Source organism: Neomonachus schauinslandi, chromosome 14 (genome assembly GCF_002201575.2).
Source record: "Neomonachus schauinslandi chromosome 14, ASM220157v2, whole genome shotgun sequence".
NCBI classification, from domain to species: Eukaryota; Metazoa; Chordata; class Mammalia; order Carnivora; family Phocidae; genus Neomonachus; species Neomonachus schauinslandi.
In genome coordinates this window covers 47,117,924-47,135,953 of record NC_058416.1, presented here as the reverse complement: position 1 = coordinate 47,135,953, position 18,030 = coordinate 47,117,924, and the positions used below count along the sequence as shown (strand labels likewise).

Genomic DNA, 18,030 nt, shown 5'->3' with positions numbered 1-18,030 from the left:
TTTAAATTAACTCCACGAAACTAAAACTTTTGTTGCCTCCATTATTCCATGAACCAGCAGTCTCGTGCTTGCTTTCTTTGTGTGAATAATGTCTTATGTCCAACAGATAGTCAAGGAAAGATTATTTTATATATTCCATTCCCAAAAGGAATGTAAGCTTGTAGTTAAGGAAAAAAAATTAGTTTGTAAATCCACGGAAGTCTTCTATCCCCAGGGGAACCCGGAAGCATTATTCCTAATCAATGTCTTGTCAGTTCCTTTTATTTCCCCCCTCATTATTTAACTCTTGGCTTCCTTGATGATCAGGGAAATATTTAGTTATGAGGATTTATTTTGAGAAAAGTAATGATAGCAGGCCATTGTATTCCCCCTCACATTTGCTCCCTAAGGAGCTTACCATTAAAATGTGCCCACAGTCCTAGTTATTATTCCCACACTTATTTATCTATTGCTCGGACATTTATTGAACACCTACTAAATGTCAAAACCAGGTTGTGTGCTGGGATACAAAGATAAATCCCACATACGTATGGTCACCCTGTCTGAGAACTCCTAGTTGTCATGGATCATTGGGAGGCAGTGCTGGCTGAGAGTTCTGTGCAAGCTCAGGAGGAGGCATATAAAGGAAGCCTCTGGAACAAGATGGCTGCCCCAAGATTCTTTCTGTTCTGCATAATTCAGCCATCACCAGAGATGCTGCAGGCACACACATGTTTCCATCATTTGCTGTTGTGTTCCAGTTTGTGGACATGATGGGTTGGCGCCTGGAGACGGCAGACAGAGCTGACATCCTCGTCTCCTTCAACCCGGGCAGCAGCAGCATGGTTGCAGACCTCCAGGAGCTGCCCTCCACAGTCCACAGTGCATCCTGGGTCGCACCTCTCTCCTACCTGGGAGACAAGGTAAGGACGTCCTGTTGTTCTCCTGAGCCCTCGTCGCGCCTCCTCCGTCACGGTGTGAGCATCATTTCCTGTCTGGAAGGAAGCATCAGGAAGTTCGGGTTACTAAAGCTGAAGAAATTAGATGAGCTACAAATGCAGAAAAGATGCTGCCCTCCCCTGGGAGGGGCTGAGGGCCTAGGAGCCTCATGTACCCGACATGCATTAGCTCCCCAGCGAAGGAAATCATGCACCATGTTTTTCTCCATTTTTACTTAACCATTTAAATAATATCTGTTGCAAATGGGACATGTGTGCTTTTAAACGTCAGTGCTAAGAATTCTTTGTTTTAAAGCAGAAGAAAGGCTCCTTGTCAGGAAAACAAAAGCTGAAAAGTGACTCACGAGCTTATTAAAAGAAGCGCAGGATCCGGAGGCAGCTTGGCTGCCATTAGCTGAATCACATGCAGTTAGCGAGACACTCCTCGGGGAGCTTATAAACGAGTTACTCTTCCTTTGCTGCATAAATTGGCATAGCCTGGCCCCCTACACTCATTTTGGAGGACAGACGTGTGGGCTTCCTGTAGAAACATCATCAGGTAACATATGCACCTGGGTAGCAGAGGGTAGAGTGTTCTAGAAGGTGTAGATTTCACAGGGCCCAGCTCAGGAGGCACCGTATTCTCTTAGGATCACTAAATATTAGGGCCTTGTCAGCCTGAGGTCTGTAATTCTATCTTCTGGTTGAAGGACTTTGGGTTTTGACCTTTGAGTGTGGGCAATGTTGCTCCTCTCGTATAATCCCTCTCCTCCCTCACTTAATGCCCATCTTCACCTCCACATGGCAAGTCCACATATAGCTCATCTATCATTATGCAAACAATTACCCCCCAAATGGTGCAGCTTAAAGCAACAGTCCTCTTGCCCAGTTTCTGTGGATCAGGAATTCGGGAGTGGATGGCTCAACGTCTCTCCTAAGGTCGTGGGCAAGATGTCAGCCAGGGCTGGAGTCACCAGAACTGGAGGGTCCACCTCTAAGCCCAGTCATGTGGTTGTTATAGGCCTCTGTTCCTCAATGCCTGCTGAGCCGAGGTCTCAGGGCCTCATTAGACGAGGCCCCCAGGTGGTGCCTGAGGGTCCTCCTGATAGGGCACCCGGCTTCCCTTAAAATAACCAATAGAAAGAGAGAGAGAGAGAAAGAAAGAAACTCAAAATAGGGGCGCCTGTGTGGCTCAGTTGGTTAAGCAACTGCCTTTGGCTCAGGTCATGATCCTGGAGTCCTGGGATCGAGTCCCACATTGGGCTCCCTGCTCGGTGGGAAGCCTGCCCCTCCCTCTGACCCTCCCCCTCTCATGCTCTCTCTCTCTCTTATTCTCTCTCTTTCTCAAATAAATAAATAAAATCTTAAAAAAAAAAAAAGAAAGAAACTCAAAATAGAAACCACAGTCTTTTTAGGACCTAATTTCAGAAATAACATACCCTCACTTTGGCCATATTCTCTTCATTAGAAGCCAGTCACTAAGTCTAGTCCGTACTCGAGGAGGAGAATGAAGCTCCACCTCTTGAAGGCAAGAGTATCAAAGAATTTGTGGACATATTTTAAAAACCACCTTTGCCCATCAGAAAGGCAATATTTAATCTCCATAGGATGATTTAAGATGTTATCCTGGAATACTTCCAGACTCTACGATCATAACTCTATGACTTTGTCAGGTTGCAGTTTCTAGGGGACTTCAGTAAATTGGGGGCCCAGAAATGCTACTCCCTCTCCCCTGCTCCAAGTTATCTGTGTTTTTCATGAAGGGCCTTCTGTCCTCCACTACCACTCTGAGGTGATAGTGCCTCTCACTTTCATCTCTCAATTACTCCTTTCTTGACTGTTTTTTTTTACCTTGAGGGTGGGAAGTGTCAGGACCGGAGGTGAAGTAGCCGTCACAAAACTATAACCTTAGGCCTCCACCATGATCGTGCCACGAAGGTGGCATTGAGAAAGGGTCCCATACCTGCTGGCGCAGTCGGACATGGCTTATGTATGATCACGTAGGAAAGACTCACCATCTGCTCTCAGGGGAAGTTTTTTTTTAAAAAAAATTATTTCTAGAGGTTCATTTTGTAACGGATAGATATTAACCAATTCTCTTAGTGAAATAAGAAACAAATGACCTAGATTTCTTAGGATAGCTATAGGTTAAATGAACACTGGTTTAGTAGTCATCGGGAATAGGAGGATCTTACTTCTTTCTGTGTGACTAGTTTTTTTCTTTTTAAGAGAAGCATCTTCTTACTTGTAAAACAATCATGTTCACGCTACACATTTTAAATAATATAAAATGGTACAAAGTAGAAAGTTAAAATACCATCTTCAATTCTTCGCTCCCAAGATGACTACTAACAGGTTGATGGTATCTTTCCGGATCTTTCATGCCTGTGTGCTTTTTATGCGGGTTAATGTTGCCATAGGCTCTTCTCATGCTTGTGTTCTTGATCCTGTCATTTCAATTTTAGGTTTCTTCATATGGTGGCTACCTCACCTACCAAGCCAAGTCCTTTGGCCTGCCTGGTGACATGGTTCTTCTGGAAAAGATGCCAGATGTGCAGCTCACTGTAGGTATTGGAACACAACCCAAGTGGCCGGAAGTGGCAGTGGTAGTTGGTTGCTGAGTCAACTTTAGGACATCTTGATAAATGGCCTATAAAAAGATTGGATTAAGTCATTTCCAATATTTTGTAGAAATTGAAAGGGAAGTTGAGAGCAGGTAAACCCCTCCTCAAGATTAGCTTCCCCTGCCCATCCAGCCTCCATTGTTTCTCTTGTCTCCCCTTCCCAAAGAACATACCTATATCTCATGCTTGCTTCTCCTAAGTTATTGCTTCATGTAATGTCTCTGTCTTTCAATTTAGTCTCACCAGTGTTTTTGAGGCCTCCTGCTGACAAGACCACATTGCTCGCTCATAAAGGACAGGTGATTCCTGTCCTTCACTAAAGTGTGAGCTAAGAGAGGTGATGGAAGAAATATGCACGTAGCTACAATCCACTGAGCAATATGTATTTGCGGTGCAGTTCAACCAAGGCTCTGTTGGAGCTGGGGTCCAAGTGCGGGCTTATGTAGTTGAGAAACCCTCAGAAGGCTTCGTGGAAAGGGTTAATTTTGAGCCAGACCTTTCAGCATGGGCATGACAGGAGAAGCACCCTCCCAGGGGCAAAGAAGAAGATAAACCACGGCAGAGGGGCAGTGCCCAAGGGGTGACCTGTCCAACTTGGCTGTGTTATCAGTGATTCCCGAGTCATAGAAAACAAGCCTGGAAGGGTAGAAAAGAGGATGTCTAATGCTATGCTAAGGAATTTGAGTTCATGTAGACAGCAGAGAGCCACTTTGGTTTTTTGAGAAGAGAAGTGACATCTGTACACTATGTACCAGCCACATAATCTAGAACAGCAATCTAGAAAATTCCTTGTCACATTCCATGTCCATGTCACATTCTGCTTTGAATCTCCAACAGTCCAGGGCCCAGCGTCTTGAACACAGGTTGAGGTGCCAGCCTGAACTTGATTCTGTCTCTGGCTTAAGTGCTGTGGTTAAGGCAGTGCAATTACAGCTTCCTGAAGTTTCCTGTTTGTGTGTCCTTCACCGTAGGGTAGGGACTAGCTGAGAGCCTTGCATTCTGGTAGATTTTTTGTGATTAGGCACTGCTGTGTTGTGTTTCGCTGTTACTGGCACCCAAATTTGTTGAACTGTTGTTTTAAAAACTACAAGGAACCTTTGTAAAACATCTTGAAAATGAAGCACCAGAGATTTTAGAGGAAAAATAGCTCCACCGTAAAAATACCATCCTGGCAGGGCTGTATTTCAGTTTCCTATTTTTTTCAGAATATCTCAAGCTCCGGCCATTAGTGTACCAGTATATTTATTGCCAAAGAGTTTATTACACAAACGGTTGGAATTCATGGAAAAGCGATGGCCAGAATTTCTCCTTAATTTTACCTCCGAACATGGAAAATAATTTAGGCTCATGAAACATTCACTCTGCTGCTTTGTTCCAAACCACTGTAATTAAAAGCCTATGGGGCATGTTTCTTAAATGAAGGTTTTCAGTGATTTGTGATGGCAGATAATGGTCTTCTTTCTGAAACACCAGTGCTAGCGTATGGAACCCTTTTGGGTTTGGGGCTACAACAGAAAAGCCGGGGTTTCTTTGCATGGGCTTGGGGTGGAGGTGCTGATGGTGTGGGCTGACCTTCCCATTATGCCCTGTTACGAGTCCCTAAAGAACTCCTGCTATAGAGAGGGGGAGTTCAGAGGCTGAGAGTGAGCAAGGCTGGATCCCACAGGGAGTGGGCTGCGGGGCTCTCCCCCTTGCATGTGGCCGCTCTGTGGCTCCCTGTCTACAGGGCCCTTCCTCCCACCCCACCCTCCTCACGAACTCAGCCACCAAAGCAGTTTCTTGCTACCAAAGTCTGGTTCTGTCAGCTGTAATGGAATGCACCTAATACACTGACTGCCAAGCATGGTTTTTTTTTTTTTTAAAGATTTTATTTATTTATTTGAGCGAGAGAGAATGAGAGAGAGCACATGAGAGGGGGGGAGGGTCAGAGGGAGAAGCAAGCTCCTTGCTGAGCAGGGAGCCTGATGCGGGACTCAATCCCGGGACTCCAGGATCATGACCTGAGTCGAAGGCAGTCGCTTAACCACCTGAGCCACCCAGGCGCCCGCCAAGCATGGTTTTTGTAAATCATCATCATCATCATCATCATCATCCATCTTTTTGGCCACTTTCAGTCAAGGGGATTTTCCTGATTTCCTATCTGTGAACATGTACTGTATTAGATATCATTTTTCTGTTTCCATTCACTAATCCTTTTGCCAGTCCATTCATTTCACTATTTATTAGAATCAGGCATTCCAAATAATGCAGATCCATAGAAATTTGTTCTTATCAGTTATAAACCTCAGAATATCTCAACCATGGCATTGATGTTTTTCTTTACACAGGGTCAGCACATGTCCGTCATCTATGAGGAACCAAGTAACCCGCGACCAGACCGGCTGTTTCATGTGCGTGTGCAGGTGGTGGAGGTAAAGGAAAAACGTACATAAAATCGTTCTTGTTGATCCTCTTTTGTTCTACGCCTTAGTTCTTTCAAGCAATTATGATATTTTATTTATTTTATGAATTTAAAATGTTTATATTTATATACATACAATTCGTATATATAAATTTAAAATATAAATTACATAAAATATACAGAGTTTCATCCTCACAGGGCTTTGTTTATATTATCTGTATGGCACTTAACATAGTCTCCCCTGTCTTAGAGGTAATTATCCTTGTCTTATAAACCCTGTGAGCTTGTAAATGCTATTATGTAGCTCCCTCTCATCCTCATGCCTTCCTCAGTGGCCAACAAATGCTTGGGATGAACGGATAGAAAAGCCACAAAAACGTCTAACACCAAAAGAAGTAGGATTAACATAGATAAATAAAGGAAAGCTTATCAAATCATAAAACATTATATTACATTTACTTGCTTATGACAACTTCTTTAAAATAGTGTTCCGTTTGTATTATTAAATATGTCCAATACCTCAAGGTGATACTTTTCAAGTACTTTGAACTTGTAGACCTATTTTAACATTTCTGCACCAGTCCATCCATACGGTGGAATACTATTTGGCAATAAATGAAACAAAGTATTGATACCTAGGACAACATGGATGAACCCCCAAAACAATATACTAAGTGAAAGAAGCAAGACACAGACCACATAGTGTGTGATTCTGTTTATATGAGAGTGGCCATGCCAGCAAAAATGGTGGTGTAGGAACCCCCAGAAATTCTCTTTCGTTAAAGCAATGAGAAAACTGGCAAAAATGGTCAGAATCGACTATTTAGAACTCTGGAAATTGACCATAGGTTTGCAGCAATCTGAAAAGTGTTTAGTCAAGAAAACTGGCTGAATCTTGGTTAAGAACCTCAGGCCCTGTGGCAGTCAGCTTGCTCTGTTCCCATCCCCCATCCATACCTCCATATTAGCCTTGAAAAGCAATAGCCCACCAGCAAGGTGAAAGCCAGTAGCCCAGTGGCCACCAAGGGAGACAGAATGGTATTGGAACTTATGCAAAGCCTCACTCCCAGAGAACTGTCATGATTTGACCTGTCTGGAGGTTTTCTGGAAGATGCTACTTTCAAGACTGTCTTTGTTTGACCTAACTTGGAGCTTTCCCAAAATTAAGAGCCTTTCCCTAGGGGTGTCACTGAAAACTTTTAGAGGTAGTTGCTTAACTTCATAGCTGGCTGAGGTGATGGATAACAGTTGGGGCTAATAATAGGCTAATCACAAAGCTTAAAATAAAAATCTGGGAATGAGGTATACATAGGGGCTTTGAAAAACTCCAACACAATCGTGGAAAGGTAGAAAAAATCCAACACACACCTCTGACTCACCTGACAAGACCCTAAGCCTTCACCTCTGACTCACCTTGAGGCTCTGAGCAAGCAGAAAGTGAAGGCTGAAGTAGAGTTGTTAGCTGCCTGGCTGAGTGTTGAGGGGTCCCTCAACATACCCACAGAACACTTTTGCAATGACTAGGAGACTTTGGTTTTAGGCATTTAAAGAAATCTCTGTCCAATCACTAGCTGACCACTAAGCTAACCAAGCAGAGACTTTAGTGGCCATACATGACAAAGAATACAGCTTTTACAGAATTAGTTCAGAAAAGTCACTAAGCAAAGACACAAACAACAACAGTAAACAGTAACAGCAACAAATTCTGGGGAGGGGAAGAAATATGATTCCCTGAATTGCCACATTACATTATGTTAAATGTCCAGTTGTCATAATTAAATAAATAAACAATAAAATTTTTTTTGAGACTTGAAAAAGAAACAGGAAAGCCTGGTCCATACACAGGGGAGAAAGGCAATAAATATAAACCATCCCTGAGGAAGCCCAGACATTGGACTTACTACACAATGACTTTAAATCAACATACATCAAAGAACTAAAGAACACCATGTCTAAAAAACTTAAGAAAATATGAGAATAATATCTCACCAAATAGAAAATACCAATAATGAAATAGAAATTATTAAAAAGAACCAAATAGAAGTTCTGGGGTTGAAAATTATAATAACCGAAATGAAGAATTCACTAGAAGGGCTGCTATGGACTGAATTGTGTCCTCTCCAAATTTATGTGTTGAAGCCCTGATCTCTAGTTTGAGTGTATTTGGAACAAAGAAGTAATTAAGATTAAATAAGATCATGAGGGTAGAGATGTGATCTGATAGAATTAATGTCCTTATAAGAGGAGATCCCAGAAAACTCTCTCTGTCCACCAACTAAGGTCACAGTGAGAAGGCAAGCATCTGTAAGCTAGCAAGAGAGTTCTCACCAGGGACCAAACTGACTGGCATCTTGATCTGGGATTTCTAGCCTCCAGAACCATGAGAAAATATATTTCTCTTGTTTAAGCCATTGAGTCTATGGTATTTTCTGATGGCAGCCAGAGCTAAGACAAGGGCTCAGCAACAAAGTTGAGCAGGCAAAAGAAAGGAGCAGCAAATTTGAAGGTCAACTGAGATTATCCAGTCTGAGGAACAGAAAGTACAAAGAATGAAGAAAAACAAAGACCCTCAAAGACATGTGAGATCCAATCAACTGTACAACATATGCATAATTGGAGTAGCAGAAGGAGAGAAGGGGAAACAATATTTGAAGAACTAATGGCTGAAAACTTCTCAGATTTGATGAAAATCATTAATCTATACATCCAAGCTCAACAATCTCCAACTAGGATAAATGCAAGAGATCCACACACAGAAACATCATAGTAAAGATTCTGAAAGACAAAGACAAAGAATCTTAAAAGCAGTGGGAGAGAAGCACTTCACATCCAAGGGTTCTCAATGAGGTTGACATCTGACAATTCACCGGAAACCATGGAAATTGGAAGACAATGGGATGGCATTCAATGTGCTGAAAGAAACACACTGTCGACAAAGAATTACATAAACAGCAAAATGTCCTTCCAAATGGAGGAGAAAGGAAAACATTACATTATAAACAAAATCGAGAGAATTCAGTGCTAACCAACCCTCCTTGTAAGAAATGATAATGGGAATCTTTAGACTGAAATGAAAGGACACTATAGACAATGGCTTCAATACATATTAGAAATGAAGAGCACTAGTAAAGGTAACCTATATAAGTAAATATAAAAGGTAGTAAAAATACATCTTCTGTTTGTAACTTTTTTTTTCTTCTGATTTAAAAGATAATGGCTTAAAGCAATAATTATTGTTCTGTGTGGATCGGCATACAATTTATAAAGATGTAATGTATATGACAATAATAGCACAATAGAGAGGGGAAGGAAATGAAGTGAATAGAAGCAAAGTTTTTGTGGACTATTGAAATCCAGTTCATATTTACATAAATGGCCCAGCATGGGCAAATCTATAAAGGCAGAATATAGATTAGTGGTTGCCTGGGGCTCTGGGTGGGACTCGGTAGTAAATACAAATGGGCACAAAGGTTCTTTTTTCTGGGGGATGAAAATGTAAAACTATATTGTGATGATGGTTGTATACTTCTATAAATTTACTAAAAATTGTATACTTAAAATGAGGGACTATTACTGTATGTAAATCATACCTCAAGCTATTAAAAATTTAAACTAAAATCATATTACTATCATATTTATATGTAAATAACAGTAGTTACCATTTATTGAATGTTGACTATGTGCTAGGCACTGAGCCGAACACTTTATATACATTATATTATTTAATTTGCTTTAATATTCATCATAGTCCTGAGAGATTAGGTATTACTATGCCCATTTAAGAGATGTGGAAACCAAGTTTAAAGGAGGCAGCAGAATATAAAGTTATATATGAAAAGATCTCAACATCACTAATCATTAGAGAAAGGCAAATTAAAGCCACAATGAGATACTACCTTATAGTCATTGAAATGGCTACTATTAAAAAAATAAAAGAGGCGCCTGGGTGGCTCAGTCATTAAGCGTCTGCCTCCGGCTCAGGTCATCATCTCAGGGTCCTGGGATCGAGCCCTGCATCGGGCTCCCTGCTCCAAGGGAGGCCTGCTTCTCCCTCTCCCACTCCCCCTGCTTGTGTTCCCTCTCTTGCTGTGTCTCTCTCTGTCAAATAAATAAATAAAATCTTTAAAAAAATAAAAATAAAAAGAATAACAGGTGTTAGGGAGGATGTACAGAAATTGGAACATCTGTGTACTGTTGGTGAGACTATAAGACAGTGTAACCACTGTGGAAAACAGTATTGAGGCTCCTCAAAAATTTAAAGATAGAATGACCATATGATCCAGCAATCCCGCTTCTGGGTATATATCCAAAAGAATTGAAAACAGGGTTTTGAAGAGCTATTTGCATACCCATATTCATTGCAGCACTGTTCACAGTAGATCAGAGGTGGAAACAACTGACATGTCTATTGACAGATGAATGAATAAAGCAAATATGATATATACATATATTGGAATATTCTATAATCCTGTCACTTCCTAGAATATGACAGTTCTAGGTAGGTAGCTGCTAGAGAATAATGTGATGACATTATGCTAAGCGAAATAAGCCAGTCACAAAAAGACAAATACTGCATGATTCCACTTATATGAGGTATTTAAAGTAGTCAAATTCTTAAAATCAGAAAGTAGAATGGTGGTTGCCAGGAATGGGGCAAGAGGGAGGAAATGGGAGTTATTGCTTAATAGGTACAGAGTTTCCATTTTGCCAGGTGATAAAGTTCTAGAGATCTGTTGCGCAACAATGTGAATAAAATTAACACTATTATACTGTACACTTAAAACGGTTGAGATGGTAAATTTTACATTATGTGTTTTTTTACCATTGTAAAAGTAAAATAAAATAATATAAATGTGCATATGCAAGAAAAGATTGAGCTTTCTGTCCCAATTATTTACATTTAATGAATGATCTAACTAACAGCATGACCCAGTGGGTTTCCATGTGCCTCTCTCCCATATCAATCTCACTCAGTGTGTGCTTGCACCCACAAAAGTACATTTTATTTGTTTATTTTTTTTTTAAATTTTATTTATTTGACACAGAGAGAGAGAGACAGCTAGAGAGGGAACACAAGTAGGGGGAGTGGGAGAGGGAGAAACAGGCTCCCCGCCGAGCAAGGAACCTGATGTGGGGCTCGATCCCAGGACCCCGGGATCATGACCTGAGCCGAAGGCAGACACTTAATGACTGAGTCACCCAGGCACCCCTCACAAAAGTACATTTTAAAATAAGTATAACACTGGGAAATCTCATTTCATTTTACTGTTCCTTATTTCCTGACTTCATTTTTCCCCTTTTATGTGGCACTCTCTTCTTGGGAATAACCTAGGACACCTGACTTCTGAATACAAATCCACTATCTTCTTATTCTATTCTATTCTATTCTATTCTATTCTCCCATATGCATTGTAAATGTCTTTCCTTTGACTTGTGCTGGGTGTCTGCCTCTCTGAAACCCCCGGAAGTGAGCTTGCTGAAGGGAAACCGTGCCTCTCTGTTTTCACATGTAGGGAAACTTCCGACAGGCCAGCAGCGGTGCCCCGGTGTCCCGGGAAGAGCTGATGATGGTACTGTCTAGACTGGAAGATGTGCGCCTCCGAGGCCTCTACTTCACTGAGACCCAGCGGCTCTCTCTGAGCGGGGTGGGGCTGGAGGAGGCCTCTGACACAGGAAGTGGACGCAGAGCACATAACGTCGAGATGTGTGCCTGCCCCCCTGACTACACTGGTGACTCATGCCAGGTAGGAAGTTCTCCTCGCCCGTAAAATTCGCCCCGGGGCTCGTGTGGTGCCCGGCACTGCTGGATGGTCTGTGGCACTCCACCCATCGGACGGGTGTCTGCTGGGCTCTACCTTCTGTCGTCCCTGGACCACCTCCAGGTCTTACATAGGAAAAAGACATCACAAACATTCAAATTCCGCAGGAAAGCCACAGGCACTCGATGATGGGTCCTGGGGGGTGTTAAAATCGGGACTTTCCAGGAAGTAGGAAGGAGCCCGCCAGTGGGCATCCCAGGATTTGAGCCACTGCCTTCCCATTAGGCTGTTCTCGAATGGAGGATCCCTCCAACACCTGCTGCTGATAGACTCAGAGCCCAGAGAATGTCCTGATCCTTCCAGGGGAAGTTGTGGCGCAATTTCCTAGCTCCCAGCAGACCTTCATGTGAGGCTCAGCCAGCCTGACTTGGCCTCAGATGATTAAAATGTGCCATAAAATGAAACTGTTTCATATCTCAAGCTGTAAGTATGTTCTCTTCCTAATGGGAGGGAAAGAAAGCACGATGTTTAGTGCAGTTATTAGGAAATAGCAAACATTGTTGCTCAGCGTAGTCCCTACACCTGGTGTGTGTACATTCAGCAACATCCTTCCCTTTCTGTCCTCACCACCCCCCCATAGCAGGAAGCCCCCAGGGGATCTGCGCGCAAGTTCCTTTTTTAACCTGCAAATAGATGACCTGTCCTGGTTTTCTGGAGACTTCGGTCTTGTAACCTTTAGTCCACAGGTGCCTTCCTTCTTCTTTCCCTCTTCCTCCTATCTCTTTTCTAGCCCGCCTAAATAAAATCCTAGCCCCAGGGAAGGAGTGGAAGCTCTCCATTACCAGCCTCGGGCCCAGGGCGTGTTCTTTGCGCATGACTCAGCCTGTGATTTACAGCGGCTCTAATCGGCTAGTGCCGTCTGCAGGGTAAGGTGGGTAGAAGGTGATGCCTGCCCTACCTCGCAGGAATTACAGAGCGGCATGCTTCCCTGTGGGACTGTTATGTGTGCTCTCTCACAGGCTGACTCATGGGTGAAGTTTACAGGTGGGGCCTCCTGCCGCAGACAGCCTGCCTCACCTGAGTCAGGCGGGCCTGGGCACCGAGCAGGAAGGGCAGGTATAAGAGGAAGAGGCAGAGGTCTGCGTGCAGCCAGCAGGACGCCCAGGGACCAGGATGCCCCCAGCAGTGAGGTGGTCAGCCAGGTGCTCCGGATGGCTGTGGATCTTGGGGGCAGCCCTGGGGCAGTGTCTGGGATATAATTCACAGCAGCAGAAGTTAGCGTTTCTTCAGCCTCCAGGTCAAAGCCATCTGCAAGCAACTTATGTGGACTTTAAACCCAGCCAGGTAACATCCCTTTTACATTCTGGTTTGGGATGGGGAAGGGTTCCGAGCTTTGTGACATTTGATGTTAAGGGGATGAATGAGTTATGGGTGGGCTGGGGGAGGGGCCCAGAGCCTCCCTGTCCGGTTGACTGGCAGGGTTTATTACAGTGTCTGACAGATTGCTCTCCTGAGCTGTTAACCACAAACCCTATAAACATCAGCCCACCTAGAAATGCCCAGACAGGCCAGAGTTTGAATGTTTGTGGGATGTTAGTACACTATGAAACTTTGTGCCCTTTGGAGAGTAATCCAAGCCCCAGTAGATCTCCAAATTCTGCTTAGAAGAAAATTTACCTATAAAGTAAACCACGAGAATCAGTGAAATCCGTGTTTAAGAAAAGTGATGAGATCAATTTGTAGAACACCTAACAAGACATGCTTCAATTTGCCAGGCATTAAACACTCATAAATTCTGTGCACTCGATCTCTCTCTCTCTCTCTCTCTCTGTCTCTCAACTTTCTGGATATTTATACATGTATACTCAGAGAAATAGATCCTATGGCTACTGAAATAGCCCTGAAAACCTGACAGGGACATGATTTTCTCATTTGTACTACAAAAGTTTATTGGAAAAGTTATCCTGAAAAATTGTCACTTAAAAAAATGGTTAGTTGCTAAACCGCTTTACTGAAATTGTATACTAGGATACATTCATTTTCATGTAGGGTAAGTCTTCAGTACAATCTGTGCACTTTACAGAGGTGAGAGAATGATTATATTTCAGTAACTGACAAATGTTCTACCGAAGAGTCACGTGATAGGTACATAATTCTTGCAGGGGACTTTTTCTGTTTCTAATCAAAAGCAAATTAGGGTGGGTGGTTTAATTTTAATCAGGATGGACTATCTTCCCTCCAAAGCATGTTTAATTAAGGCTTTTTACTGAGGCATGTTGTCATAAATGAACCACATATATTTATTTGGGTAATTTGTCCTTTACCAAATATGGTTGTTTCATAAGCATGTAACATGATATATGGTAGTAATTAAGAGGTACTCAGTAGTACCTCTTAGTAGTAGAGAATATTTGCTTGTAGATACGATCACAACACCAGTGGCTGAATTTTGTTTGAACGTATCTTTCAGTCATGTTTTCAATTAAAGAACATTCCTTTCATACTTCGATTCTCCTGTAGACAAGCCTATTCATATACCACATAAAGCAATCTCATTTTTTGCAATAGCTTCTTTTGCCCAAACATGGTTTCTAATAGCTGAAGGGAAAAATATATTGGAAATTATAATCTTGTTATTGTATACAATATGTAGTAATTGGTAATTTGGGGAGAAGCTCCAATCAGAAACTGGGATATTCTACTCTGGGGAGTACATGAGGCTTCTCTCTCCAGCCCTATCAGGTTGGCTGCTTCTTCTTTCCCACGTGACCAGGTAGAGCCTTTGAATAAATTACAATGGACTGTTCATTTAAAAATTTCCCTTGATTTTAGCTTCAGAGTCTTACAGACATAGTACTGTTTAAAGAGGATTAAATAAAAGATGATTTTTTATCTTGAAATATTATTTTTTCTGGATGTTTTAGATAGGGCATGTGAGGAGGTCAATTAAAGAAACTGGGGGCAGCATTTGGTGTTGATCAGTGCACTGATGCACTCTGCCAAAATAAGCAAAATGTCTGTGATTCTCTTTAAAGACAGAAAAATATCTAAATAATTTTTAAGGGCTGGTGTTGGAAGAATTGTTTCTTTTTCTTTTGGGAGCATTCTTAACTAGAATCTTTTTTTTTAATATCAGTTCATCAAAAGAAAGCTGTAATTCCTTTCATCCATATGAAAAATACTCATACTGGAAAGAGACAATGTGCTAGAGATAGAAATAATCAAAGCAGTATTGCACTAGAGAAGAAGACCACGCCCAGTGAGATTCCGTCCAGCTGCATCTCTGTGTGTCCCATCAGAACCGAACATCCCTGCAGGGTTCTGTAGAGAACGCAAGTGTGTTCCTCTCCCCGGGGTTCCCGGGGAACCCCGGGACCCCTAGCAGGCAATCTGTGTCTCTCTGTCCCCTCCCCCCGCCACCCCCTCTCTCCTGGGCCCTGAGACATCAAATGTCACATTTCCAACCAAACCCTAAATAGAGGTTGCTATGTAAACAGTGAAATTACACATACACTCCATAGAACAGTGAGCGGCAGTGACATGATCCCTCTGCTTCTGCCATTATTGTGTCGATCCCAGTGAAGACTCTTTAGTCCCCCTTCTTCCCATACCACCTCCCCCTCCAGTCCAAACCCACCCTTGGAGATGAAATGCCTACCCAAAGAGAACTTGAAGGGATTTGCTTAGAGACCCTCCCTGCTAAAGACTGATATCCTGACCCTCTTTACCCCTCCACCCCTCCACTCACCCTAAATCAGTTGAAGGAGAGGAAGCCATTTCCACTCCTCCCCTTTCTCTGATGTCCCCCCCCCCCATCTACCACTTTGGCACAAGCACACATTCCTGCCGTGGTGCGGAAACAAGGTAGAACCTGACAAAAAGAGCCAGTGGACTGGCTAGTGTTTGAAAGTAGAAATCCACACACCAACTAAAGGAGAAAAGATCGAACCAGCGAATGCTTGACAGAATTGCCACATGCTTTGGATAATAATTCTTTCTTTTTTTTTTTTTTTAAGATTTTATTTATTTATTTATTTGAGAGAGAGAATGAGAGAGAGAGAGAGCACATGAGAGGGGGGAGGGTCAGAGGGAGAAGCAGACTCCCCGCCGAGCAGGGAGCCCGATGCGGGACTCGATCCCGGGACTCCAGGATCATGACCTGAGCCGAAGGCAGTCGCTTAACCAACTGAGCCACCCAGGCGCCCCAATAATTCTTTCTTTTTATTGACTAAATGCTTTGTTTGAAAAATAGGGTTGTAGCCCTGGGTACTATCGCGATAACAAAGGCCCGTATACCGGACGATGTGTTCCCTGCAATTGCAACGGACATTCCAATCGATGTCAGGATGGCTCCGGAATATGTATCGTGAGTAAACTGATACTCTAGTGCTACTAGCAGGCAATCTGTGTCTCTCTGTCCCCTCCCCCCGCCACCCCCTCTCTCCTGGGCCCTGAGACATCAAATGTCACATTTCCAACCAAACCCTAAATAGAGGTTGCTATGTAAACGTAGGAGGCTCCAGTGTGATCAGGCCGAAATATTTTACATTCTTCTTTTTCCTCCATTTTAACATGTGCCATCGGAGAAGTTCTGTCTGTGAACAGTGAAATTACACATTAGCTTCTAAATCTCTGCTTCATTGAATATTGCTAATGGGTGCATCCTGGGACTTAATTCTTGCCGGAAGATAGCAAATCAGAACCACCACTTTGGGCCCCCATTTTGTTGCAGTGGCAGGAAGTTGCAGGAGGGGAGCGTTGTAGCTGTTAGATGAGCCATAGACTCAAGCAAGTAATGGGGGAGAAGATGCTAAGAAAGACTTAAGGGGCGTTCTCAATCACTCAAACACCAATCTTCCATGGCTGCTGAGAAAAAGTGGGCTTATATAGGAAGACGGCTGAAGTGAGTCCTTGCTGTCTATGGCTTATCCCCTGGAAAACAATCTTCTTTAACAATATTTAAAAAAAAACATTTCCCATAGAAAATTAGATTTTCAGGAAATTTTTCTTTTGTATCCTTTTTGGACATTTTTTATTCTGCCTTCCTCTCTTTCATCCCTGGGAACCAGGGCCTCCCTACCTTGAAGGAGAATGGACAGTGACAGAGAAAAGGAGAGAGCGTCAGTACCCCCCAGAAACACAAGCCCCTACTTATGCGGTGCTATTTGGAAATACATTCTTCTGGCACAGATTTCCTTTGCATTGTGTAATGCATAGAGAGTGTGTTTCAACTCTTTGAGTTCCTAGACTGTATTAAGCCAAGTTCAGCATGTCCCAGGGAACTGTTTCCTCTGCAAGATGGGACAGGCCAGGACAGGACATTGTTGTACAGAGCCTGATAGAATATTCTGTAGGACTTTAACCTTGTAAATTCAAAAGGAATAAAAGACATTGGGAAAGACGATTTTTCAGCTCATAAGTATTCTTATATAAGTTTATGCTTTGTACTGTATGTTGTGTGTACCACAGGTAGATGCTTTCTTTTAAAATAAATATTTATCTTGTCACCGACCCATTGCTAGATGTTGAGTCCATTTTACAAAAGCTGCCAAAGAACAACGTAGGCATTCTCTGTAGTCCATTCACCCAGTGAAAGGATCACTGGTGAGTCATAATTCATCCGTTTTAATCAAACAGGAAGATTTTCTTTCCCATTTCCTTTCTTTGTAGCTCTGTCTTCACTTGTCCCTAAGGGCCATATGGCCTCTAGAAAGAATTCATTCAGGAAACCCTTACTGAGCATTTGCTATTGTGGGAGGTACTGAGCTAAATGCTGTGGTTAAGACCATTCGACATAATCCCCACTCTCACGAGGCCTGCTCTCCGGTGGGGACGCGCGCCACACACACACACACACACACACACACACACACGCACAGAGCGCCTGCCTGCACTCACGTAGCTGCTCAGTGGCAGGCCCTGAGTGCTGCCATTGCTCGCGGGGGGGGGGGGGGGGGGGGGCACTGCATGGGAGCCAAGAATGCAGCCCTCATTCTCAAAGAACAGGAATGACGAGATCAAGTACTTGTCACCATCGAATGGGCTGGTTCCTCTGCAGACTGGCCTTCGCCGCTCAATGTCCAAAGTCAATTTCTGAAATCTGGGACCTTCACACATGCACAAATCTCCATGTTGTTTCAAGAACAAACTTTATAGTTGTAAAGCCCGGGTCCTTGCCAGCAAAGCCGTGTGCGTCCAGGAGCAGCAGGTCATGTGCTGCGTGGGCGCCGTTGGCCCGAAGGACCTGCAAGGACAGGCCCCTTCTCTTTGCCGAGGCCCTGCCTCTCCCTCTTCTCCTTTCCAGCTTTCTCCCCATATCTCCACCTCTC

The 18,030-nt window shown here is 43.1% G+C and overlaps 2 protein-coding genes across 2 annotated transcripts in view; both read left to right on the top strand.

The window, feature by feature from the left end:
- The window catches only part of LOC110576941 (laminin subunit alpha-3-like), a 188,260-nt gene extending 176,550 nt beyond the window's left edge, over nucleotides 1-11,710 (top strand). The window contains exons 35-38 of the mRNA XM_021686192.1: nucleotides 741-902; nucleotides 3,383-3,481; nucleotides 5,869-5,952; nucleotides 11,456-11,710. Coding sequence (XP_021541867.1) covers nucleotides 741-902; nucleotides 3,383-3,481; nucleotides 5,869-5,952; nucleotides 11,456-11,710 — 600 coding nt within the window. The remainder of the gene's footprint in view (nucleotides 1-740; nucleotides 903-3,382; nucleotides 3,482-5,868; nucleotides 5,953-11,455) is intronic.
- A 1,110-nt stretch (nucleotides 11,711-12,820) lies between these two features.
- LAMA3 (laminin subunit alpha 3) overlaps nucleotides 12,821-18,030 on the top strand; it is a 77,529-nt gene continuing 72,319 nt past the window's right edge. Inside the window, 2 exon segments of the mRNA XM_021686060.2 lie at nucleotides 12,821-13,045; nucleotides 15,954-16,067. Coding sequence (XP_021541735.2) covers nucleotides 12,875-13,045; nucleotides 15,954-16,067 — 285 coding nt within the window. The 5' untranslated portion in view covers nucleotides 12,821-12,874.